General features: G+C 51.1%; 8 protein-coding genes across 8 annotated transcripts; 6 read left to right on the top strand and 2 right to left on the bottom strand.

Moving 5' to 3' along the window:
- Positions 1 to 109: 109 nt before the first annotated feature.
- ANOM_010483 (ATP binding L-PSP endoribonuclease family protein) lies at positions 110 to 1,234 on the top strand (the record flags this gene model as incomplete). The annotated part of the gene is made up of 1 exon (XM_015555739.1): positions 110 to 1,234. One exon carries the CDS (start codon positions 110 to 112, stop codon positions 1,232 to 1,234), a length of 1,125 nt encoding a protein of 374 aa, XP_015402209.1.
- Positions 1,235 to 1,819: 585 nt separating this feature from the next.
- On the top strand, positions 1,820 to 4,502 carry ANOM_010482 (putative phosphatidate cytidylyltransferase; the record flags this gene model as incomplete). Its single annotated transcript, XM_015555738.1, has 3 exons — positions 1,820 to 2,381; positions 2,444 to 3,184; positions 3,241 to 4,502. The coding sequence occupies 3 exons, from the start codon at positions 1,820 to 1,822 to the stop codon at positions 4,500 to 4,502; spliced, it is 2,565 nt and encodes an 854-aa protein (XP_015402208.1).
- A 1,641-nt stretch (positions 4,503 to 6,143) lies between these two features.
- Positions 6,144 to 9,164, top strand: atg1 (serine/threonine protein kinase ATG1; the record flags this gene model as incomplete). Its single annotated transcript, XM_015555737.1, has 4 exons — positions 6,144 to 6,269; positions 6,353 to 7,856; positions 7,916 to 8,959; positions 9,013 to 9,164. The coding sequence occupies 4 exons, from the start codon at positions 6,144 to 6,146 to the stop codon at positions 9,162 to 9,164; spliced, it is 2,826 nt and encodes a 941-aa protein (XP_015402211.1).
- A 1,243-nt stretch (positions 9,165 to 10,407) lies between these two features.
- Positions 10,408 to 12,224, top strand: ANOM_010480 (high affinity methionine permease; the record flags this gene model as incomplete). Its single annotated transcript, XM_015555736.1, has 4 exons — positions 10,408 to 10,504; positions 10,562 to 10,793; positions 10,856 to 11,309; positions 11,361 to 12,224. 4 exons carry the CDS (start codon positions 10,408 to 10,410, stop codon positions 12,222 to 12,224), a joined length of 1,647 nt encoding a protein of 548 aa, XP_015402210.1.
- A 738-nt stretch (positions 12,225 to 12,962) lies between these two features.
- On the top strand, positions 12,963 to 16,062 carry ANOM_010479 (M1 family metallopeptidase; the record flags this gene model as incomplete). Its single annotated transcript, XM_015555735.1, has 4 exons — positions 12,963 to 13,456; positions 13,512 to 15,340; positions 15,415 to 15,881; positions 15,934 to 16,062. Coding segments are annotated over 4 exons (2,913 nt in total), but the record flags the coding sequence as incomplete, so codon positions are not given.
- A 247-nt stretch (positions 16,063 to 16,309) lies between these two features.
- On the bottom strand, positions 16,310 to 18,971 carry prp28 (mRNA splicing protein PRP28; the record flags this gene model as incomplete). Its single annotated transcript, XM_015555734.1, has 4 exons — positions 16,310 to 16,537; positions 16,606 to 18,025; positions 18,094 to 18,553; positions 18,675 to 18,971. The coding sequence occupies 4 exons, from the start codon at positions 18,969 to 18,971 to the stop codon at positions 16,387 to 16,389; spliced, it is 2,328 nt and encodes a 775-aa protein (XP_015402213.1). The 3' UTR covers positions 16,310 to 16,386.
- A 454-nt stretch (positions 18,972 to 19,425) lies between these two features.
- ANOM_010477 (uncharacterized protein) lies at positions 19,426 to 21,599 on the top strand (the record flags this gene model as incomplete). The annotated part of the gene is made up of 5 exons (XM_015555733.1): positions 19,426 to 19,644; positions 19,706 to 19,915; positions 19,975 to 20,453; positions 20,511 to 20,738; positions 20,789 to 21,599. 5 exons carry the CDS (start codon positions 19,426 to 19,428, stop codon positions 21,597 to 21,599), a joined length of 1,947 nt encoding a protein of 648 aa, XP_015402214.1.
- A 478-nt stretch (positions 21,600 to 22,077) lies between these two features.
- ANOM_010476 (protein kinase IKS1) lies at positions 22,078 to 24,057 on the bottom strand (the record flags this gene model as incomplete). The annotated part of the gene is made up of 1 exon (XM_015555732.1): positions 22,078 to 24,057. A coding segment is annotated over one exon (1,980 nt), but the record flags the coding sequence as incomplete, so codon positions are not given.
- Positions 24,058 to 24,124: the final 67 nt, after the last annotated feature.

The raw sequence follows: 24,124 nt of genomic DNA, 5'->3' as shown, positions 1-24,124 counted from the left end.
ATCTCAGCCTGTGTGGCGACTGGGGGAGGTCGCTCAGTCGAGGAATGGCGGCACTTGGGCTATCTCGAATCTTGCGGCGCCTGAGGCTGGTCCTGGTGCTGGGGAGCAAATGGAGGCGATTGCGCAAAAGATCCGGCTTATTTTGGAGTCTACGGGTACTCGGACACCCGCTGATATCGTCTTTGCTACGGTTTTGATTCGCTCTATGGTTGACTTCCCGTTGATGAACGATATCTACGTTTCGCTTTTCAAGAAGCCGAACCCCCCTGCCAGAGCTACGGTGGCTTGTGGGAATAGTCTCCCCGAGGGCGTAAAGATTACGGTCTCGTTGGTCATCGATTTGGGCCCCAGGGATCTGCGACAGGGCCTTCATGTTCAGTCCCGTTCATACTGGGCCCCCGCTAATATTGGACCGTATTCACAGGCTATGTCTATCCCGGTGCAGGCATCAGAGCGGCTGGTGTACATTGCCGGTCAGATACCTTTGGAACCGGCGTCGATGGATATGGTCGCTGGCCCGGAGCCATGGCTTGAGAGCTACTCCTTGCGAGCGGTGTTGTCTTTGCAGCATCTGTGGAGGATTGCGGCAGCGATGCAGGTTGACTGGTGGCTGGGGGCCGTTGCGTATTTAACGGGAACAGACCACATGGATACTAAAGCGCAAATAGCATGGCGTCTCTGGGAGACGATGCATGTCCAGCAAACCGATTCAGACGAGGACGACGAAGAACCGACGTTGGATGCTTGGGACATCAAGTATGGAGGACGAGCTTATGACCAGCCAGCAAAGGCAGTGGCGGCTGCTTTGCCTAACATGTCCGTGGTGCAGTCGGACGTACTGGTTCCTACCTTCTTTGCTGCCCAGGTAGCTGAACTACCCCGGGGTAGCGATATCGAATGGCAGGGTTTGGGTTATCGGTGTGGTGGTTTGAAGATGGCTGCGGAAGAATTGGATGTTGGTCGCAAGATCGACACCACCACAGACGAGAATCTGCGGTACACAGGAATCGAGATTGGCAAAGAGTCTGGCACTGAACTGGAATCGTGCCTGCAGCGCATTCTCGAACGATACTCCACAGCGGGGGTTTCCCATGCAATTCTCTACACAGCACAGCCGCTGTCTGGGAATAGTTGGCCGGGTCAGATCGTGCCTTGCACGTCAGTATGGGGCCAGAAAGGGCGGCAATTGGCGGCCGGGATCATCCTACAGACGCATAACCCCACGGACGCGTAGACAGAATTACTACTGCTGCATATTGCGTGACATAAGAACAAGGCTGATGCCACGTTCACTCAGAAGGCCTGTGTGTAGATTTAGCATCAACCCTAATTGATTGGTCACATCTGCTCGATAAGTGGTGCTTAGACATCAGGAGATAAGTGTCTGGCGATACTGGATCAGCTGTGGGATGCTGAGTCAGGGTTGACTAGAACATGTTTGGTTGAAGCAAGACTGGATTTCATGAAATGAGGACCGGGAAATTTGCGAGTGGAATGTTAATCATAGAGGCCTAGATCTATGCATAATCTGGGTGATGGCCGTTGACTTGCATTATCCCGTGAGCCTAAAAGCATGTGATACGCAAAAAACCGCCTCCGTTTTCGTTACCTCATTAGATAACAACCGGTCCTTCACAACGCCTCCACCAGCAATACACCTTTGTACTCATTTTGTATGCCCTGGATTTCCCATTTGTACTGGCTTATGGTGTATCTACTAACGTGGTATTGTCAGTTTAGTGTCCTCGTGTCTCCGCAAGTGTCCCCTCAGATATGACGTACTCGCTCTAAAACTCTCCGATCAAGAGTCCATGGGGTCATGGCCGCTTCGCAGAACCATGAGGAGGAGAGATTACCTCTCCCCAACAATCTATTCCAGCCCGATTCATCTATACCAGACACTCTCCGAGATACTTCCCGGTCGCCGCACCCCTACCATCGCAAGGGCTCCAAGTGCTCCGAACCCCATTTGCTACCTATGAATGGCGGTGATCGACTAACTCCCAATTCATGGCCTAAAACGTCCAGTGATAGCGGCACCGAGGCAGATGATGAGAGTACAGGGATTTTAAAAGGACTCCCGGCGCCCCCTCTTCGCCAGCGGAAAGGGTTGCGTTCGGGCTACAATGATGCCACAGACCGTGACTCGTGGTTGCCGCTATTGCAACCGTGGCCCTCGCTGGGACGGTCAATGTCCCGGAGCTCACAACAGAGCTCCAGTGAAGACATGGGAACTGGAAGGGTGGGATTACGAGGGAAGGTCGGAAAAAAGCGCCTTGAGGTCTTGCGGCGGCTCTTAGAGACAGGTTTGCTATTGTCCGTGGGCGCGGTTGTGTTGTCCCAGGAGAGTGCGAGGTTACTTGCATGGGCTTGGAGGAAAGGTACGTATGATTGCTGTTTGGCACTATTGCGAAGTTCGTCACTTACCTGTATCGCTTGGTAGAATTACTTGCTCATGGCGTTCTTGTCACCACGCTGTACGCGGTGTATCCGCTCAGGAGAAATGGACGCCTACGCCTTTCCGGATTAAACTCTTTTACCATTCCAAGGAGCTTCGACCCCGCTCCCCTTCTTTACCCGATTTTGATACCCATTTACACCTCTTTGTCCTTGGCGCACCGTAGCCCTGCGCTAGTATTGCCAAACATCATTCTCAGTCTCTCGTCTTTACCCGCCCCAGTCATTCCATTGCACGAGTGGATGCATGGTCACAGTGTCGTCCATTGGTTGGTCACGTTGATACCCATTATTGTCTCGGAGCATTTTTCTGCAGATCATACGATACCCAAGCCTCTCGCGCTTCGCGGCCTCAGTTCTGAAGTTTTGACCCTTGTTTTTCCGTTGCATCAAGCATTGATACCCACTTTAGATTTCTTATTAACTACCAGTATCCTTCCGGCAGAGCTACAGCTTTTGACGAGTGCTCTTGTGAATCTGTTTTTGTTTGCGAGCTCCCCCCAGGCGGAGATCCTTAAGGCGCTATTGTGGCTGGGCGGCTTGTGCATTTTTATCTCTTGCCGGCATGTTCTCCGTTGGGAGGTCGCTCTAGCTAGGATCCCCAGCTGGAAGTTTAGACGGTCGCCCAGTGGTTCGCAATCACGAAAAAATCTCTTGTATGTTATCGACCATAAACTCTGCCAAAAACTGAGCCGAGCGGGCTCCTCCGAAGATGCTATGTCAGACAGTGAATATGAGGCTCACATGGCGCCAATATCACGCAGAACAACGCATGAGTTCGAGAGAAGACTCCAGCTAGAGAAATGACCGACAAGGTTCCCCAAGAGAATGGCCATCGGCATGCAGTGCATCGAAGACGACATACTATCTCCAGCGTGGATGAGGCTGCACATTCAGAGCGTATCAGAACCACTCCCAGTGGCCGACGGAAGCGATCGATGGCTCCGGGCCTGGCATCCTTTTTGTCACTGACTGTACCACAAGCACAAGTGCGAAAATGGCTTTACGCCCTGTACGTATATGCGGCTGTGGCAATTATCATCATGGGCCCAGTGCGGAAGTACGTGAGCGAACGTGCACTGGGTGGAGAGGAGCCGTTTGGGTGGGCTTTGAGCTACCTACTGGGGAATGTGTCCTGGTTTAGGTTCTGGGTGATCATGTGGAACCTGGAGTACTGGATTCCTCTTCCTCCTCGCTTGGATCGTGAAATGTGCTCTCTTGGCTGGATGGAGTGTCTCCGGCAGACTTCTTTTGGGGAAGCCAATGCACGTCTTTTAATTGCTGCTCATTGTATTGCGGTGATTATATTGGGCCTGGGTGTTGTTTTTAAGTTGAGCTCCATCGTAGAAGTGGATACAAGACGCAAAGTCTTCCACGGCATGATGGTGTTGATGTTTCTTCCCACCATCTACATCGATCCTGCATTCTGTGCTCTCGCTCTCGCGCTAGTACTGTCTATATTTCTCCTTCTGGATCTTTTCCGAGCTTCCCAAATGCCGCCAATCTCTCGACCGTTGACCTATTTCCTGGCGCCCTATGTTGACGGCCGAGACCATCGGGGACCTGTCATTATCTCTCACATCTTCCTTCTTATCGGATGCTCTATTCCCCTGTGGCTTTCTTTGGCTGACATCCCCCGATCGGAAGACCACCCGTGGGGCGCCTGGAACGTTCAGTTCCGGGATGTCAGTATGGTCAGCGGAGTAGTATGCGTCGGTCTTGGAGATGCCGCCGCATCACTAGTGGGTCGTCGGTTTGGTCGGCGTAAGTGGTTCTGGGGTGGAGGCAAGTCCTTGGAGGGCAGTGTGGCTTTTGCGGCGGCTGTGACCGGGGGTCTGGTGTTTTCCCGATTGTGGCTTGCCGCAGGCCAGTGGGCTGTGCATGTGAACGATGGGCAGAATCAATTATTCTGGCTTTGGACGGTGTGCAAAGCCATCATAGCGGCTGCAGGCACCAGTGCGACCGAAGCGATTTTGACAGGGTGCAACGACAATGTTCTTGTACCGATCGTGCTGTGGCTGCTCGTCAGGGGACTTGGCCTGTGAGGACACTGGGACATGCTTTCTGGATGAAACACTCCCTGGGAAGCTTATCTGACAAGATCTTTTGACTTTTTAGATCAGGAAAGTGGGCAGGGGATTTGTATTGTATTTCATTCTTGTTCATTCTTGCCCATTTTTTTTCCTATTCTTTTTTACTTTCCTTTTCCTTCTTTCTCTCTACCATGTGTTGGGCAAGATTTTGGAAGGAATACTAGGCGGCGTAGATAGTCTTGCCTTTGTGTTGGAAAAGATTCACATGACACCCATGAGATACCCGTGACCCAAAATTGAAAATCATAATATGACTGGTTGAATCCCCTTAGGCAACTTTCTACGATTCGTCAACGAAGTTCGAAGTTGCTGATCGCCAGGTGTTTAGTGGACGCCAACGTATCTAACGCGTCTCCACTTTGGTCTTATCGATGATTCGGCAGATCAACCTTCAGTCATTCAGTGGCAAACCGGGCGCTTGTGAACAGGAGGCTATCATCAGATGAGTCATTCACTCCGGTGATGAAGAGGGATGAGAAACACGAGTGCAGGTGTCATGGTGAGAAACTAAGTACATAGATGTCATAGACAGCGTTGTTCCATCGTCTGTGGTCGAGCTTGCGTACTTGGCTGCAATCGAAACGATAACGTGATGCCCTTCCGGCCTCAGGCCACTGCTAGATTAGGTTCCCGTTTCGGAGCCAGCCTGGTTCTCTCTCATCGCCATTCTTTCTGGATCTTCCATCTTTTTACAGTCGCCTTCAGGAATCTGACCATTCTCCTCTCAGTCATCCCCGTCATCCCCGTCATCCCCCATCATTCCAGTAGCTAGCCTGTTCCTGTTTTGGGTATTCATCTGGATTGGTTCCCGATCATCTCCAAGTCCATCGCCGCCCTTCTGACCGCCTTGCGTCCCACTGGTCCCCAATAGATCGTTATCGCAGACTAGTTTAGCACTGGTACTTTTCCCCAAAGACAAGATCGTCAAAACGTTCCTTGGGTCTAACTGCTTGTCACCCGCCCTGGTCTCATCACATCATCCTCCGCTGATACGCCAGAGCCGGTACTTCTCTCCTTTCTTCTGTCGATTTGCCTCTTATTTGACAGCCTACTTTTTCTCTGATCTTCCCCCATTTGCTTTTTATCACATCGACGCATGTACCACCTTCTATAGAGTGTTATCGGGGATAATCCCGACCACTATCGACCTTGATTAACATCCTTGGCTACCTCCTGCAGCTATCGCCTTCCTATCAGCGTAGAGCACCCGTTTCCGCCTCACCGCTCTCGTACGCCTGTATACTGTTCCCATCCTTGTCGTTGCTGCTCACCTCGACACTTCTCCTTCTCAGCGACTCGGTCCACTTTCTGTCGTTTCGGTCCTTGACGTCCGATAGCTCGCTCATCATCTCCTCTCTCGTTCAACGACTCTCGGCTTCTGCTTTCCTTCTACGTCCCCACCCCCTCAGCCTTATCTATTCTTGATAGCTCCCTATCGACCGGCCCTCTGGACATCATCTCCCTCCCCTGATGGGCCACTTCCATCATCAATCGTTGTTGCTGCCGTTGCTGAGGTAGTTGTGTGGTCGTCGGGGCGTGGCTGGTTCTTTGTGAACGCTCCTCTTAGGGCGTTGTCGTCGCCCCGTTTGCAGTATGGCATCTTCACACCACAGGAGGTCCAGGGAGACCTCCCATGCCGAGATGCCCATTGGTCGTTATACCAGACTGGATGAGATTGGCCGAGGGAGTTTTGCTACAGTCTATCAGGGTGTCCATACGGTAAGTCTAGATTGGTTAAGGTTCATTAGGTCTGCTTAGGTGGAGCTATACGGGGGCCAATGCTAATTCTTTTGGGGTTCTAGAAATCACGTACTTACGTCGCCATCAAGTCCGTCAACCTCTCCAAATTGAACAAGAAGCTAAAAGAGAACCTTTCCTCGGAGATTCATATCCTAAAAGGGCTATACCATCCACATATCGTGGCCCTCATTGACTGCCATGAGACGACTTCACACATCCACCTGGTGATGGAATACTGTGCCTTGGGGGATCTGTCACTGTTCATCAAGCGCCGAGATACACTAGGGGACCACCGATATACGCAGGACATGATTGCGAAGTATCCGAACCCCCGTGGTGGCGCACTGAATGAAGTGGTCGTACGCCATTTTCTCAAGCAGCTGGCAAGCGCGCTGAAATTTCTCCGAGATCGAAACTTGATTCACCGTGACATCAAACCACAAAATCTTCTACTGTGTCCGTCTCCGTCGTCATACCGGAGTGGCGTGGCTCAGGTTGTGCCATTCAAAGGGTGTGAAGAATCCTTTAGCCCTGCAACGGGACTGGAATCCCTACCAATGCTCAAAATTGCGGATTTCGGGTTTGCTCGGTCTCTTCCGTCGACATCGCTTGCTGAAACATTGTGTGGCTCCCCTCTCTATATGGCCCCCGAAATCCTCCGGTACGAGAAGTACGATGCTAAAGCAGATCTTTGGTCTGTGGGCACGGTGCTCTATGAGATGGTGGTGGGCAAACCCCCTTTTCGGGCCACGAACCATGTTGAGCTGCTTCGGAAGATTGAGAAAGGAGAGGACAGGATCAAGTTCCCCGAGGAGAACCCTGCCTCGGATCAAATAAAGTCCCTTATTCGAATGCTATTGAAGCGGAACCCCGTGGAGCGTATGAATTTCTCCGATTTCTTCGATTGTGACACTATAACAGGACCTATCCCGGGGTTAATAGCGGATGATGCTTCCTCAACGTCTCGCCGTTCGTCTGTCGCTGTGGACACCACCGGGTCGACATCTCGTCCCCAGTCTCGAACGGGATCAAGGACCCCCACCGGGATGAAACGTGAGAAGGACGACCCCGTGTCGTACCCGGCTGCTCATCGACCTACCACGCAGAGGTCGGACACTCCGCCGGCTTCCTCGTCTCCTATGCGTAGGGTGGGAAGTGTGGACAAACCGACTACATCCAAAGAACCGGCAAACACGACGCCTCAGAGACCGAGTGCGGTGTCTCTTGCCACGGCCCCCGGTCGTCAAGAGCTTGTTGATCGAAATGCTACGGCCGCTGTAATGGAGCGGCAGAGGAGCCGAAATACCTACGCAGGAACCCCACAAACCGAGAAGCAAGCAGAGAAAACAAAAGAGGAAAGCGAGCGCGCTGCACAAGAGATTGCGTTCGAGAGAGACTATGTGCTCGTGGAGAAACGTGCTGTGGAGGTGAATGCTTTTGCAGATGAGTTGGCACATAGTCCTCGGATCCAGGGTGGCTTTTCTAAGAACGCCTATGCTCTGTCGCGTCGTCCAGGCACCCAAGGATCGTCCACGGCGACCGCTACGTCACCCTTGGCCACTACAGGTAAAGCAATGCAGGTTGCTTCTGGACGAGCTCGGCTGATTCGACGCACACTCGTCAAGGTTCTTACGAGCGTCGATACGGCCAGAGTCCTACGTCCGCCATCTCAAAAGCGCTCCACATGGCTAGCGGGCGCTTGTTTGGGATGGGCTTCTCGCCACCCATGACTATTACGAAAGGAGGGCGCTCCCCCCCACTGGGCTACAACCCCTTCCCAGCCTATCCGGCGGCTCAAGGTAGCTTGATGGTTGTTGGGGATGGAGCAAGGACTAACGTGACCCTGGATGAGGACGCGAAGACCATCCAAGTGATCGAAGAGTGTGCCACGCGAAGTGACGTGGTGTATGGCTTCGCCGAGGTCAAGTACAAGCAACTCATCCCACTGGCGCCATCTGTTCAAACGGACCCTTCAGGCAGGGCTAATGTGCCCGGCGGGGAGCGGGATCCTACCGATCTGACAGATGGTGGGCTCACGGTTGATGCTGTTGTAACTTTGTCCGAGGAAGCCCTCGTTCTCTACGTCAAAGCGCTTTCATTGTTGGCAAAATCTATGGATATCGCTGGCGCTTGGTGGACCCGGAAGAACCGTGGAGAAGCGTTTGGCGAATCGGCCATGGGAAGGACGGACGCCACAAGCACGCTTGTCAGTAACCGGATCAACAATGTCGTACAATGGGTGCGAAACCGATTCAATGAGGTGTTGGAAAAGGCAGAATTTGTTCGTCTCAAGTTAATCGAAGGCCAGAAACGCTTGCCACCAGATCACCCCAGTCATCCCAGTAATCACTCCGTCGGCTCCTCCGTCGGCTCCGGCGCCTCCACGGACGTGGTTGTGAGTTCGGGTGTGACGGCGGAGAAGCTAATGTACGATCGGGCACTAGAGATGAGTCGGGCGGCCGCCATCAATGAACTGACGGGCGAAGACCTTTCTGGGTGCGAGATAGCTTATGTCACCGCCATTCGGATGTTGGAAGCTGTACTGGAGGAAGACGAGGTATCCCGGTCTGGGCCAGGAAGTGGCACCGACAAAGGCGATGCCCGGCGAGATGGCGACAAAGCCGTGCTGGATGGCGTACGGGTGGAAGACCGTCAGGTGGTGATGAAATGTGAGTTGTCCCACGCACACAATTGGAAATTTCTCTTCTGACGGGTCATGCAGTGGTATCCAGCATCAGGAGTCGCTTGGCATCCCTGCGCAAGAAACTCGCCCTGTTGGCAAAACGGCAGAGCCCACCCTCTAGCTTTCCTGGCAAAGTGGCTCCGTCCAGTCTGGTGCCTGTTGCTCAGGCGGTCGGGACGACGCCCAGGTAGAACGTGGAACGTTTAATCTCATGCATGCAGGTACATGCTACGTCAAGATATAGTCCTTTCTCTTCAGTATTTTCAATTTTCTCCTGCATTTTACCTCCTTTTTCCTATCTAATCACGGTTCGTGTGCGAGTTCATATACGGCGCTTTCTGTTGAAGACCTGTCAGCGCATTTGTTCCTTTTCTTTTGTTCTTTTTTCTTTTTTTTTTCTCTCTTGCTTTCCGTCTTTTTACGTCTCTTGAAGCTTTAATTTTCATTGTCACGAGAACGCAGTCTATCTTTGTACTGCCTTGATTTGGCGTTTGAGGTGGGAGAAGTATACAAATTGCCACAACTTGGATATGAATGATGAAGCTACGGCTTGGGAGTCTGGGTGGGCGCAGGATCGAATTTTTTCTTGATTTGAACAGAGACCATTACCAGACCACTTTGTATTGTACATACTTAATTGAACGAAAATTCTTTTGGACACAATTTCCTGTTTTTCTTTTTCTTTCTGAGGCTTTTTTAGTGCAGTTTGGACTAGCTGCGGACCCTGTATACACACTTGACTCAACCCAGCAGAGCTAGGCAATACTGTAATGACGATCTAGGCCTAATTGCATCAAGAATAGCGGATCTTCCGCAAGCAAAAACCCTCACGGGTGCCGAGTCTATCACGCCATCGATTTTTGTTTGTCATGAACTGGATCTTGTGGATCTTCACTCGGCGGTTCCGCTTCAGAAACCAAACTTTTCTACCCTTTTTCGCCTTCATAAGATTAATTGCGTTACGGGTTCAACCATGTGGCACTCACGTTTAAATTTTTTTTAAAAATTTTTCTTTTCTCTTTTTGTTCTTTGCCATCAGTTGTTGATATCTTTCTTTTAGCTCCATTTCTTTCTTTTAATCATTTTCTTCTATGCATATTTGATGGAGAGAGCTTAATCTCCTGGGCATACGATACCCTAATTCAATCCTTGTCAGCATTGCACCTTTTTCACTCTTTCTCACGAGGTTGCATGGTCGTGATATTATAAGGACTTTTTTCCTTTTTAGGCGGTTGCTAACACCAGCCTCGACGCTACGGCCTGATTGCATCAGATTTAGGCCCAGCACATCATCGCATCTCGTGGTGCATGTCCGTCGTTACCCGCTTGGCCTGCTCAATATAATCCCTTGCGTTCGCCTGCTTTCTTCTCCATAGCTTCTAGAGCTTCGGTGGAGAACATTCTTGAGCTTAAGTCTAAAATTTCCGCACTACCATGAGTGATTCAGCTTCGAAATCCGCGAAAGAAATCATGCCGGACACCAAGGCCCTGGAAGAAGGGCCCCGGAGGACCGATGGTGTCTCTCAGCTATGTATGCATCATGGATATCTTGATGTATTGGAAGTCATGATCTAACTATCCCGTGCAGATGAGGGTAATGTCTTCGATGCAACACCAGAAGACCGCCGTCAAATTGGCGTGGTTAGCGCCTCGTTCCTGATCTTCAACAGAGTCATCGGAACTGGTATCTTTGCTACGCCAAGTACCATCTTGGCGTTGTCCGGTAGCGTTGGACTTTCCCTGTTCATGTGGGTGATTGGCACCATCATTGCCATGGCCGGTACCGCTGTGTACCTGGAATGGGGTACTGCTATTCCAAAGTACGTTTACCGCCGTCCTATATGTATCTCTTCATGAGACCAGTCGGACTAACTATACCCAGGAACGGTGGCGAAAAGAACTATCTTGAATATGTCTTCAAGAAACCGAAATTCCTCATAACATGCATGTATGCCTCTTATGTCATGCTACTTGGCTGGGCTGCCAGCAACAGTGTGGTGTTCGGCGAGTACATCCTCAATGCTGCTGGTGTGGAGGTTGACCGTTGGAACCAACGTGGCATTGGGTTGGCCTGTATCTCTGCTGCCTTCCTCATTCACGCCTTCGCCTTGAAGTGGGGTCTTCATCTCCAAAACTTCCTGGGTGTGGTCAAGCTTGTCATCATCGTGTTCGTTGTCATCTGTGGCTTTGTTGCCCTCGGAGGTCATACGAAGCTCGATGAGCCCCCTCACAACTTCCGCAACGCGTTTGAGGGCACAACGAATAGCGGTTATGGAATCGTCATGTCGCTCTATAACGTCATTTGGTCATTTATCGGCTACTCGAATGCCAACTATGTAAGTACTGCCGATCAGTATCGCGCAATGCCATTTACTAACTAGTCGCAGGCTTTGAGTGAGACCAAGAACCCCACACGTACATTGAAGATCGCCGCGCCCATCGCCATTGGATCCGTTGGAATTCTTTACATGCTCTGCAACATCGCCTATTTCGCCGCCGTCCCCCGAGAACAATTTCTTAGTTCCGGCCAGACCGTCGCCGCCGTCTTTTTCGGTAACATGTTTGGCCCGCGGGGCGAGAAAGTCATGTCGGTCTTCGTCGCTTTATCGGCATTTGGCAATGTCTTGTCGGTGATCTTCTCGCAAGGTCGAATCGTCCAAGAGCTGGGACGTGAAGGTGTCTTGCCTCTCTCGAAGTTTTTCGCTAGCAACAAGCCATTCAACGCGCCGGCAGCTGGTCTGTTTGAGCACTACATCGTCTCGATCATCATCCTGTTGGCCCCCCCTCCAGGAGACGCTTATAACTTCTTGGTCAACCTTATTTCGTACCCGCTCGCTATTATCAACGTCTTTGTATCTGGTGGCCTCGTGTATGTCTACTTCACTCACGAGACGAAGTTCCCCGACTGGAACCCCGGTATCCGCGCGACACTCCCCGTGACCATCTTCTTCTGCCTGTCCAACATGTATCTGGTGGTGGCACCGTACGTGCCCCCAAGTGCCGGACAGAGCGTCTACGAGCAACTACCATACTACCTGCACTGCGTGGTGGCCCTTGGCATCTTCGCCGCCGGTGGAATTTATTACCTCGTGTGGGCTGTGTTGCTCCCACGCTGGGGCAACTATGTGATGGTCAAGGAAACCGTGGTGGATGCTGACGGTTGGTCTCGGAGTGTCATCTCGCGTCTGCCGTTGGCGGAAGCCGAACAGCGCCAGCTGCAGCGGCAACAGGAGCAGCAACAGCACTCCTAAGATTGTCTAGGGCAACCCGGACATGATTTATGAGTTCAAGATTCAACATCATTATTTTCAAGCGTAATCATAATGTTTACAGCGAAGCATTTGTTTGGAGTTGGGAATTTCTGGGGATTTTTTTGATTTTGCACATTTGGTTTGGTCAACAAAGTTATACCCCGGTTCAACATGTTACGGATACCACTTCGATTCTTAATTGTAGTATAGACCTATATTTATATTTATAGAGATGAAAAGTTTCGATTATTTGACTAATAAACTATTTCGAATAGAATTTCAAGTAAATTTACGTGTCCCAGTCATCTATGGAAGCCCATCCACAAAAGATGCAAAGAGATTGCAGTCATGGGCCCCTCAAACTGGCTGGTGTACGGTCTTGCAAGTACTGTCCTCGAGAGAACAGCTCGACAACGATCTGCCTGTGGGGATGAAAACATGGCATCTGCTGTATGTGAGTATTACTTGCTGAAAGAATGTATATGTATGATGATCCAGCTGGGAAGCCCGCGGAGGAAAGAATATATAGCAGAAACTTCTACGGAACAACGATATTCCCGCCGCTAGATTGGGCAACAAGCTGGCCGGGGACGGGCAACCGATTGGCCGAGGAGGAACGGGAGGCGAGGTTCACCGCCTGCCGCAAGGGGCCAACCGCCGTGATTTTCCTGATGATGTGGAATCAATCAAATCAACACTTTGCATTCATTGTCCGCTCCATAGCCTGGATTGTTTTAGGTGGTATTGTTCTGGCGCTTGTTCCGTCTGATTAGTCCATTGGGAACTGCCCCTCTTCCGCCTTTCCACCTTTCTCTTATCCTTTTGGCCTTCCATTCAGCGGGGTCCATGCGTCGCTTCTCTTCTACGCGGTTACCGCCGCTGGTACTAAACTCAGCGAAGAAGCCACCGCTTTCCTTCCCCTCCAGAAGTCCCCTCCTCTTCTCTCGTTCCTTATCTGTCCCCTCTTCCTCTACGACTGCTACTTCTTCTCCCTCCTCCGCCTCATCCCCCTCCGCAACCCGCTTATCCGCCCGTCGTTCTCCCCTTTCCCAACTCTCCAAGCGTTACTGCTCCTATCGCAGGATGTGCCGTCGTGCTGACGTGCCTTCGGGCTCGACGAACATCACCCATGGCCGTGAGGTCCTGCCCACCAATGTCAAGCCGGTCCATTATGACCTGACCTTGGAGCCGAACTTCGAGTCCTTCAAGTATGAGGGTACCGTTGTGATCGAGTATGTATCCCTTCAGTACCCACCAGTTTATCATCGAAACTCATGGTTAGCGTAGCCTCCAGGTCACCGAAGACACCACTTCCATTTCCCTCAACTCCAACGAGATCGAAATCCACAATGCCATCGTCTCCGCTCAGGGTTCCGTGGTCACCTCCAGCCCGGAGATCTCCGTCAACAAGGATAGCCAGGTAGCTACCGTCAAGTTCGCCGAGACGATCCCCGCCGGATCCTCCGCGCAGCTGAAGCTCACCTTCACTGGCATCCTCAATGACAATATGGCCGGCTTCTACCGGTCCTCTTACAAGACGGCAAATGGCGAGACCAAATATATTGCTTCGACTCAGATGGAGCCCACGGATGCCCGCAGAGCGTTCCCCTGCTTCGACGAGCCTGCCCTCAAGGCCAAGTTCACTGTGTCTTTGATCGCTGACAAGAGCATGACCTGCCTGAGCAACATGGACGTGGCATCTGAGACTGATGTCGAGGGCGGCAAGAAGGTTGTCAAGTTCAACACCTCCCCACTCATGTCCACGTACCTGGTGGCTTTCATTGTCGGTCATCTGAACTACATTGAGACGAAGGACTTCCGTGTCCCCATCCGTGTGTATGCTACTCCGGATCAGGATATTGAGCATGGTCGCTTCTCGTTGGATCTGGCTGCTAAGACACTGGCGTTCTATGAGAAGGCTTTTGACAGCACTTTCCCACTCCCTAAGATGGACATGGTCGCCGTGCCGGACTTCAGTGCGGGCGCCATGGAGAACTGGGGCCTGATCACCTATCGTGTCGTCGATGTGCTCTTGGACGAGAAGAACAGCGGTGCTTCGCGCAAGGAGCGTATCGCCGAGGTCGTTCAGCACGAACTGGCTCACCAATGGTTCGGAAACCTTGTCACCATGGATTTCTGGGATGGTCTTTGGCTCAACGAAGGCTTTGCAACCTGGATGTCGTGGTACTCTTGCAACAGCTTCTTCCCAGAGTGGAAGGTCTGGCAGACATACGTCATCGACAGCTTGCAGGGTGCATTGTCCCTCGACTCTCTGCGTAGTAGTCACCCTATTGAGGTGCCTGTCAAGCGTGCCGATGAGATCAACCAGATCTTCGATGCCATTTCCTACATGAAGGGCTCCTCTGTCCTGCGTATGATTTCTAAGTACCTGGGAGAGGATGTTTTCATCCAAGGTGTCCGTAACTACATCAAGAAGCACGCTTATGGAAACACCCAGACTGGTGATCTGTGGGCTGCTCTCGCTGACGCAAGTGGAAAGCCTGTCGAGCAGGTCATGGACATCTGGACCAAGAATGTCGGATTCCCTGTGGTCACTGTGGCCGAGGATGCTGCCAGCTCGTCGATCAAATTGACTCAGAACCGCTTCTTGCGTACTGGTGATGTCCGCCCAGAAGAGGACACCACCCTTTACCCTGTCATGTTGGGCTTACGTACCAAGCAAGGTCTTGATGAGAACACCATGTTGACTGAGCGTGAGGGCCAGTTCAAGGTACCAGACCTTGATTTCTACAAGCTGAACGCTGACCATTCTGCTATCTACCGTACCTCCTATACTCCTGAACGGCTCACGAAGCTTGGTGAGGCAGCCAAGCAGGGCCTGCTGACTGTCGAAGACCGTGCTGGTATGATTGCAGATGCTGGTGCCCTCGCTTCGTCTGGTTACCAAAGCACCTCTGGTTTGCTCTCGCTTCTCAAGGGCTTTGACAACGAATCTGAGTTTATCGTGTGGAATGAGATCGTGGCCCGCGTTGGCACTCTCCGGGCTGCATGGCTCTTCGAGGATAGCCAAGCTAAGGACGCATTGAAGACGTTCCAGCGCGCTTTGGTCAGCTCCAAGACTCACGAGATTGGCTGGGAATTCTCGGAGAAGGATGGTCACATCCTGCAACAGTTCAAGGCGCTCTTGTTCAGTAGTGCCGGCTCGGCTGAGGATCCAGTTGTTGTCAAGGCGCCCAGGACATGTTCCAGCGCTTCGCTGCGGGCGAAACCAGCGCCATCCATCCAAACATCCGTGGCAGCGTTTTCAGCATCGTTCTGAAGAACGGTGGCGAGAAGGAGTACGACGTCGTGTACGACCGATTCCGTAATGCTCCTACTTCTGATGAGAAGACCACTGCTCTTCGCTGCCTCGGCTCTGCTGAAGACCCGGCCCTCATCCAACGTACTCTGGGTCTTGCCCTCAGTGATGAAGTTAAGAACCAGGATATCTACATGCCTCTTGGCGGTCTGCGCAACCACACAGCGGGTATTGAGGCTCGCTGGGCCTGGATGAAGAACAACTGGGATGCACTCTACAAGCGCCTGCCTCCGGGACTTGGTATGCTGGGTACTGTTGTGCAGCTCACTACTTCCAGCTTCTGCACTGAGGCGCAGTTGAAGGAGGTGGAGGAGTTCTTCAAGGACAAGGATACTAAGGTAAGTTCGACTTGTACAAGAAGCCTAGTACCAATGACTAATACCTCTTTAGGGCTTTGATCGTGCTGTTGAGCAGAGTCTTGATGCCATCCGGGCTAAGATCAACTGGATCAACCGTGACCGCTCTGACGTGGAATCTTGGCTCAAGTCGAATGGCTATCTCCGCGACGGCAAGCTGTGAAGGATAGAATACCATCGCAAATATATGCAATTATGAGTATAGCATGATGGACACATCAACCAATGGACCTGCCACAAGTACATCTTTGCGTCAGGCCTAGTCGGGTTAATCATTTAAGATGCGGATCAAATTCCGATGTATACTAGAAAATACCATTCAGCTCTCTAACGAGTACATATAACGTTGAGTATACATAATAGGGGAAATGAATGTGATAATTAAACCCTGCTCGATCTCTACGCAGTGATTATATCATACTAGAGGAATGAAGAACTTCCTTTATATTTTGATATCATATGGACATTAACACCCGGCATTAGACCATCACCATCCCCCCTTTGACCCGAACGCAGAGCTGTCATCATTCTTCTTCGCAAACCCGCGCGTGGGCTTCGATTGTGCGGCTTCATGCTTGCGCAGCTCTTCCGGTAGTCGAGAAATGGGTGATTTCATAAGCATCTGCTTGAGATCGTACCTGTAAAGCCATTAGTATCACCGCGCGGATCCACCATCAATATGAAAGGAAGAATAGGGAAAACGTACATAACATCCGTATCCTCATTACCCAAGAAAGTAATAGCCACACCACTCTTACCCGCACGACCGGTACGACCGATACGATGAGTGTAACTCTCAATAGTAGTCGCCATGTTAAAGTTGATAACCAGACTGACGTCGGGAACATCGATACCTCTACCAGCCAAATCGGTAGCGACCAGAACATCCGTTTGGCCGTTCCGCACAGACGCCAGAGCGGCTTCACGCTGCTCCTGGGTCTTACTACCGTGCAAGGTAACAGAGGAGAAACCCCATTGTTTGATTTCGCGGGCGATAGCATCGCAGTTCCGCTTGATGTTGACGAAGACGATGATTGGCGGCCGGAATTCGCCGGACGAGAGAATATCGCCCAGACGCTTCTTGCGCTTGTCTTCGCCTGCGATGAACTCGACGCGCTGCTCGACGGTGTCGACGGCTTCGCCGGCGCTACCGATTGTGACAATGGCCGGGCGACGGAGGTATTTGCGGGCGATGCGTTCGACGGCTGTGGGCATGGTGGCTGTGTACATCATTGTTTGGCGGTAGCGGTCTTTCGTGCCGATGTGTTGGCTCATGGCCATTGAGTTCTCGGCTTCCTCGGAGTCGGGCTTTTCGTTGGAGACCGGGAGGGCGTCGAGGATCTTGTTGACGGGTTCTTCGAAACCCAGGTCGATCATGCGGTCTGCTTCGTCCATGATTACGTAGCAACATTGGCTGAGGACTAGCATGCGGCGTTCGATGCAGTCGACTAGACGACCTGGGGTGGCGATGATGATTTCTGCGCCGTTGCGGAGACTGTAGGCTTGTTCTTCGAAGGAGTGACCTCCGACTATACTGACGACGTTGAAGCCGAGGGGTTCTGTGAATTTCTTGGCTTCGATCTCGATTTGCTGGGCCAATTCACGGGTCGGGGCGAGGACGATGGCGTAAGGGCCGTCGTTCTTTCTCCATTCGAACTCGTCGATGCGAGGCAGTTCGGCGATGTAGACTAGCAGAGGGAGGAGGAAGGCTGCCGTCTTACCGGAACCGGTAACGGCGACACCGATAAGATCGCGAGACTGCATGGCAATGGGGATAGCAGCACGTTGAATAGGCGTAGGTTCCTTGTAGCCAACTTTGTTGACAAGCTCCATGAGACGTTTGGGGAGATTGGACTCATCCCACGACCGCATGGGGTTCGGTACACTCCCACCCTTGGTACTGATATTGAAGTCTTCCTTGAAGATACGCCAGTCGCGCTCGCGCATGTGCTCCAGTTTCTTCTCGCTCCAGTGTTTGTCAAGCTGGTTGCGGGTGCTCTCTTCTCTCCGCCGGCGCTCCATTTCCAGGATCTCTCGGGCGCGGATACCTCCCGCTTCGTGGTCGCGGTCCTCCAGGGCTCTCGCGTACTTCTTCGCCACGTTGTCGGCGACATCGTCTCCGAAACCTGCCAGTCGACCACGTCCAAAAAGTTCGCCTCATGTCGATGTTGATACAGGGGGTTATAGTCTCCACTTGTGTCTTCTTCTGCGTTCCACTCGAAATTGAACTTCCGGTCTGTTGTCCTCTTCCGCTTCTTCTTTGCCGAGAAAGTCGACGTCTGGTCTGCGCCCATGTACCTCTGCTTAACCAATGCCACCTGAGCGGCTACTTCATCGTCGTCGACTGATCGCTTGTCGCCTTTCGAACCCATTGACTTTGGCGGGGGAGGCGGCGATAGGTCGCGGTTTTTATTATGGGAGTGAGAATTGCGCATTGCAGCTGGTGCGGTAGGAGCGTCTGAGCTTCTCATGGCCCGGGGACCGGTGGGTATAGACCTTCCATCACCATTATTGACTTCAGAGCTAATTGAAGGCGACTGCGTCGCACTCCTGTCGACACCGTTGGACGCCTTTAGCTTTCGCTCTGCTTCGACTTCCTTTGCTCGTTTTTCCAGGGCCAGTCGTTCTCTCTCGGCTTTCGACAAGAATTTTGGCTGTATAGAAAAGCTCCTATTAGCCATGTACATTTACAAGCAGCTCCCTGAGCCATCCAGCACGAATTGACATCATATCACAAGCTCTTAGGAAACAAGAGATAAGAAAAAAATAGCATACCCTAGCAGCTGCCGCATCAGCTTCCCTCTTTTTGCGAACCAGTTCCTCTACACTCAGCGGTGTAGCCGCTGGCTTCTTCGCGCCCCATCCCACCTTCTTCTTCTTTGGTTCAGGTGGCGGAGGTGCAGGAGGAAGTTCTTCGGGCGGTGGTGGAGGCGCGGCCGCATCTGGCGGCGGAGGAGGGGCGGCGGAATCTTCTGGGGGAGGCGGAGGGGGAGTAGGAGGTCGCTCGATAGGTTCCGGAGGTGGTCGTGGGGGAAGTACCTCTGACGAATCGTTCATGACGATATCGTCCATGATGGCGAATGCGAATAGCGATTGAAAGATGGTGTTTCGGGATCACCGTTGACCATGCGCAGCGCCGCGGCTTCTAGAATTTCTACGGCCGGGCGAAGGAGCTTGCCGCGCAGTCACGTGTATGTTTAGCCCCAGGATATGGCTTTGTTTGATTCCGGATGATTGGAATAGATGTGCTGCAATCTTGAGTGAAGCTTTTCCTGTTTCTATGTCCTCATGGGATAGTACTTACAACGGTAAATGCATGAATCTCAAGTTGATAGAAGCTATAGATATACTGCCACGGCTATAAGGCGGTGCTAGATATTGGCCAATTAGAAGGATGTGGGAATACTGATATGTGATCTGCGAGGACGACATGTTGTCTACCGTGGGAGCCTGTTGCAAATATCTATGACTATACTACTTGCAAGAATCAAATTCTGGACTCTTCTGAAGTAGGATTCGATATACGATGAGCAACGAACAAGAAGTACCTGGTGGGTTCGAAGATACGGACGTCCATGATCATACCCTGCTAGCGCCAGGAGAGGGCAATGCCGTTCAAAAGGTCAACAGCAATGGAAAACAGTCAGACATCAAGTGGAAGCAGGCTTCCAAAACAGTAGACGAACAACTCATGCCCGATATGTCCAATGAGGATCTATGGTTGCTCATTCGGAGGTTTAACAAGGTATGTCGAGGTTATTGGATCTAGAGGATCTATACAATCATTCTAATAACTTCTCGAGTAGCAAATACATCATGTCAAAGCCATACAAGGCCCTCCCCAGGATGAGCTGGATCTCAACCGGGCAGACGAGGAACACTTTCCGCCAGAAAAGCTGCGGGCAACTACTGAACGGTTTTATACTTCTGTGGTTGTGGGGTTGGTTAATTTCTTCCGTCACATCACTAGACTGCGGTCATGGAGAGAGCCTAGACGTACCTCGGCTTTCTGTATAGTACGTTATGATTTTTGTTCTGAACATGCGGCATCAGTATGAAGCTAACTTGTTCAAAGACTTACTTCGTTGCATGGTTTTTAGATCTACTTATTCCTTTGACAACCGGTGTTCTTGTTGCGTTGATCCTGTCCCCGTCGACACGATCACTGCTCTTCCCTCCTGGTAGTACTTCAAGGAAAGGCTCAGATGCTGGTGGCAGCGAGCAGTCCACACGTAATAGCATCACCAGTGCTCCAGAAACATACAAAGGTGAAGCAGCAGAGCAGGAGGCCTCCAACTTGGTCAACGATATCGCCAATGTCGCCATGGAAAGTGCCCGAGGCAAATATGGTCAATCAGTCATTGACGACGATGCTGAGGAGTCCTCCGAGCCTGAACCAGTTGAGGTCGGGGCAATCACCGCAGACGTGCAAGCCGAGAATGCACCAGCCGAAGATAAGACTAAAAAGCCTATGAAGAAGAAGATATCAAAGGCTACGAACCAGACGATGCGTATAATCAGTGATATTACAGATATATATGAGCAGTTTTCCAAGTGAGTATTTACCGCAATACGCAAACTAAGAAATGTCCCTGACCAAGGCCCAAATAGTCTTCTAACCCCCACACCACCATTCCTTGCCATTACCCCTCGCCTGCAACTGGTGGGGGCATTGATATCTATAGGTCTGATGTCTCTGGTCACGTCGAGCCATTTTATGATCAAGTCTGGTAGCTTTATCTTTGGGCTGGCCGTCTTTGGTGACCCTGTCCTGCAACGCAGTATAGCCATCCTAAACGACAAGGTTGCAAACTGGAAAGAATACTTAGACTTACAGAAGTAAATCCCCTTAACGGCAGAGAAAACTACATATGCTAACTACAATTTAGTACCCTTCTAAAAGGTGTACCCACAAACGCCCAACTCACACTGGCCCTCCTTCGTCTTGGTGAAATCAACTCCACGCCGTTACCTCCACCACCAAGCTCGCATAACAATGAGCCCTTATGGCCTATTCGTCGCAAACCTTTCGGTAGAATAACGTCTAGCGCAAATGACGAGGGCGCTTCTACATCTCTCGTATCCCAAACCCAAAGCCCCAAGCCAGAACTTTCCAAGGCGGAAGCTCGCAAGAAGAAATGGTCCAAGATCCTCAGATTCATCGGTCGAACAATCGCAACAGCAATGAAAGGTCACATTGCGTTCGACCGCGCAATGAGAATCACGGATTCAGTAAACACCAAGACCTTAATTGGCCTGTTAAGCCGACGAGGCTGGGCTACGGCATCGCCTCTCGGCCCTCTCAAATTCGAGGCAAAATTTGAGCGCAAGCGAGGTACAGTTGTCATCGACTCATCACAGGAGCAGCCCGTCCTATATTTCACGACTTGTCAATCTGCTAAACTGGATGATTTGCGACTGGAGAATCAGAAGAAGAGTGCCGTGTTGTTTCAGATTCCTATTACTGAAATCAAGGAATTAAAGAAGACGGAGGGGCTGGGTTGGAAGGGGAAGCTGATTGTTGAGTTAACAGCTGATACTAAGCATTCCATTGATGGGTTGGTGATTTCAAGGATGGAGCCCCATTATCAATCTTACCATCTTACTGGAATGCGAGGAAGGAATCAGTTGTTTAATCGACTTATGCTATGGATGCGCAGTTTTGGGAGAGTCATTAAATTGGTTGATTTCTTGTTTTGATATATTGTTGTGGTTTGGTTGGGTTATTTAAATGGTTCCGCGATAGAGTTTCTATGTAGCAATCCAGGATGTACATTGGTAACGGTATATGTCGACAGCCTGTCCAGTTTATTGGTAAATCACTTGTGTTTTCATTGCTAGTTGATCTTAAGACTTGGGCTGTATCTACTTATAGGCCACAAATTGTTGAGCCATCTCCGTTGTCATAAACGTCTATGCTTATTGTTTTATTGGCTTTTTAGATGCTTTATCCAACGAGCTTCAACTATGCACAACTTCGGAACGGACGCTGGGAGCGGAATTTCAGTGTAGAATAAATTGTAGATATTGTTTCATTTTTGTATGTATACATGCCATGCGCTCAAAAGAGAACAAACTTCGTGGTTGCGTACATTCATGAATAAACGGCGCGGCATGGAGAGAAAATAACATAAGCTGGGAAAATCAAGTTCTGGTAGTACAAAAGCCAGAGCAGTCTTTATTTTGAGAACATCATCAACCGTGGAGTCTGCCAAAGGCACATAACGCCAAACTGCATGCTGAGGCTAACGGCAACAAGGTGTATTATCAGAAACATTGTTTGCATGCCGGTGCTTTGAGTCCGTAGGTTTAATGCTGCTAGCAGTAGCAAAGGGTAAAACATCCAGGGATTCACTGCGAGAGGACTGCAGGGATGGAACGCTGAAACAACCTTGAGAAGAAAAAAGCCCAGTTGAACTGTAGGTAGCGGGATCTGCAAGCCACGAAGTGTGCTTGATGAGAATGGAAGAAACCTAGTCATGGACGAGCCGCTCGAAGGTGGAGGAAGTAAATGTTGAAGAGGTTCACGGCTTTCACGAACTTCAGAGGGCTCATTCCGGGCCGGTGGAAGAGACGGAGTGTTCGAGTACCTCCCTCGGATGACCATATCTCTTTCGGGGCCTAGCGACATTCTCCGTTCATCATGAGGCCCCAGATCGTCGACGAAGGCCATCGGTCCACCCCCATTGGACTCGTAGGGGGGGTTGCGTCGGAGAGCTACTGGACTTCGTGAAAATGGTTTTCTTGGAGATGTAGGTGGTCGGGAGAAAGAAGCAGTTGTTGAGTTCTCAGTAAATTGCATCCTGGAACTGGAATTCCCGTCAGAACTCGAAGAGCCAGTCCTTCTGGATCGTATGTTATCATTCACACTGGCCCCAGCCTGAAGACCATTCAGAACATCATCTGCAGACGGTCGACGATCAGGGTTCACAGATAATAGCCGTTCCAGGAAGGTATAAAGTTGCTCAGGCAATTCAGGTCTCATCCTGCGAGCATCATCAAAACCCGTCCACTGGCTGATCTCTTCCCGAAGTCGATCAAGATCTTCCCTCTCTTCATGGATAAGGTCAGCATTACTATAAGGAAGCTGTGCGAAACACAGAAAGTAGAGGATCATTCCCAAAGAGAAGATGTCCGATTTGAACGTGAAGTTTCCAAACGGTCCTCCGGGGTATTCACGACGCAAAACTTCAGGTGCGCAATACGACACAGTCCCGGTCGCCCCGGTAGACAGCCGGGTCGAATTCTGAGCCTGAACTTCACCGAAGTCGCTGACCAATACGCGTATGCCATCACTGGTTTTGTGCAATAAGCAGTTGTTTGGTTTGAGATCACGGTGAATGTAGCCGTTCGCATGGAGATAACGTAGACCGGATGTGATATCTTTGAAAAAGGAATATATCTCTTCGAAGTGGAGTTTGCGAGGTTCGTTGGCATCAGTACGAGGATCCGGCTCACCTCGGGACCTCCTCCTAAGACGCTCTTTCAATTGCTGGGCGGTTGTAGATGTTTGTACCGATCCACAGATGTAGTTGTGCAGGTCACCTGCATTGCAATATTGCTGCAGGATGAAGGCGCAGGGTACGCTTGGCCCAAAAGTGCTGATCTTCGCATCCTCAAGCCATACGTGACGGTAGGAGACGAGGTTTTGATGTGTGAGATGTTGCAGCAATTGAACTTCTCCCAGCACTTTCTCAAGCCATTCGTGGTCATCCCCGACGGGCACTCGCTTGCAAGCATAGTGCCCTAGCGACACGCCGTCTAACACATGTTTCACGAGCAAGACAACGCCTTTTCCACCTTTGCCTAGTATACTCTCCTCGACAAAGAACTTCTTAAAGTAATTGGGTGTGAATGCCCCCGACGATATACCCTGGGATGCGGACGTTCCGCCACTTGGTTCACTGGTGGGGCCGTCTGGAAGAGCTGGCTGGACGAGGCGTCGGTGAGGAGATGATGAAGTTGACGAAGTCGCAGAGCTAGGTAAGCTTCTATGAAGCATGCGGAAATAATCGGGGTTGATAAACTCGGGCTGCCCTCCGGGACTTGTATGACGACCTTCCTGCCCCCCGCCGCTGTCATGCAGCGGACGATGGCAATAGGGACAGTCAGTCAAGTCAATATCGGCGTTGGTCTCGGTAGCATTTTGGAGAACCAGCTGCTGAGAGTCACGGTCAAAAACCACGACCGAGTCATTATGGCGTCTGCCACACAATGACCGTTAG

Source organism: Aspergillus nomiae (genome assembly GCF_001204775.2).
Source record: "Aspergillus nomiae NRRL 13137 chromosome Unknown contig00468, whole genome shotgun sequence".
In the NCBI taxonomy this organism is placed as follows: Eukaryota; Fungi; Ascomycota; class Eurotiomycetes; order Eurotiales; family Aspergillaceae; genus Aspergillus; species Aspergillus nomiae.
Note: the sequence above shows the minus strand (reverse complement) of the source record. Positions and strands in the feature narration are given on the sequence as shown.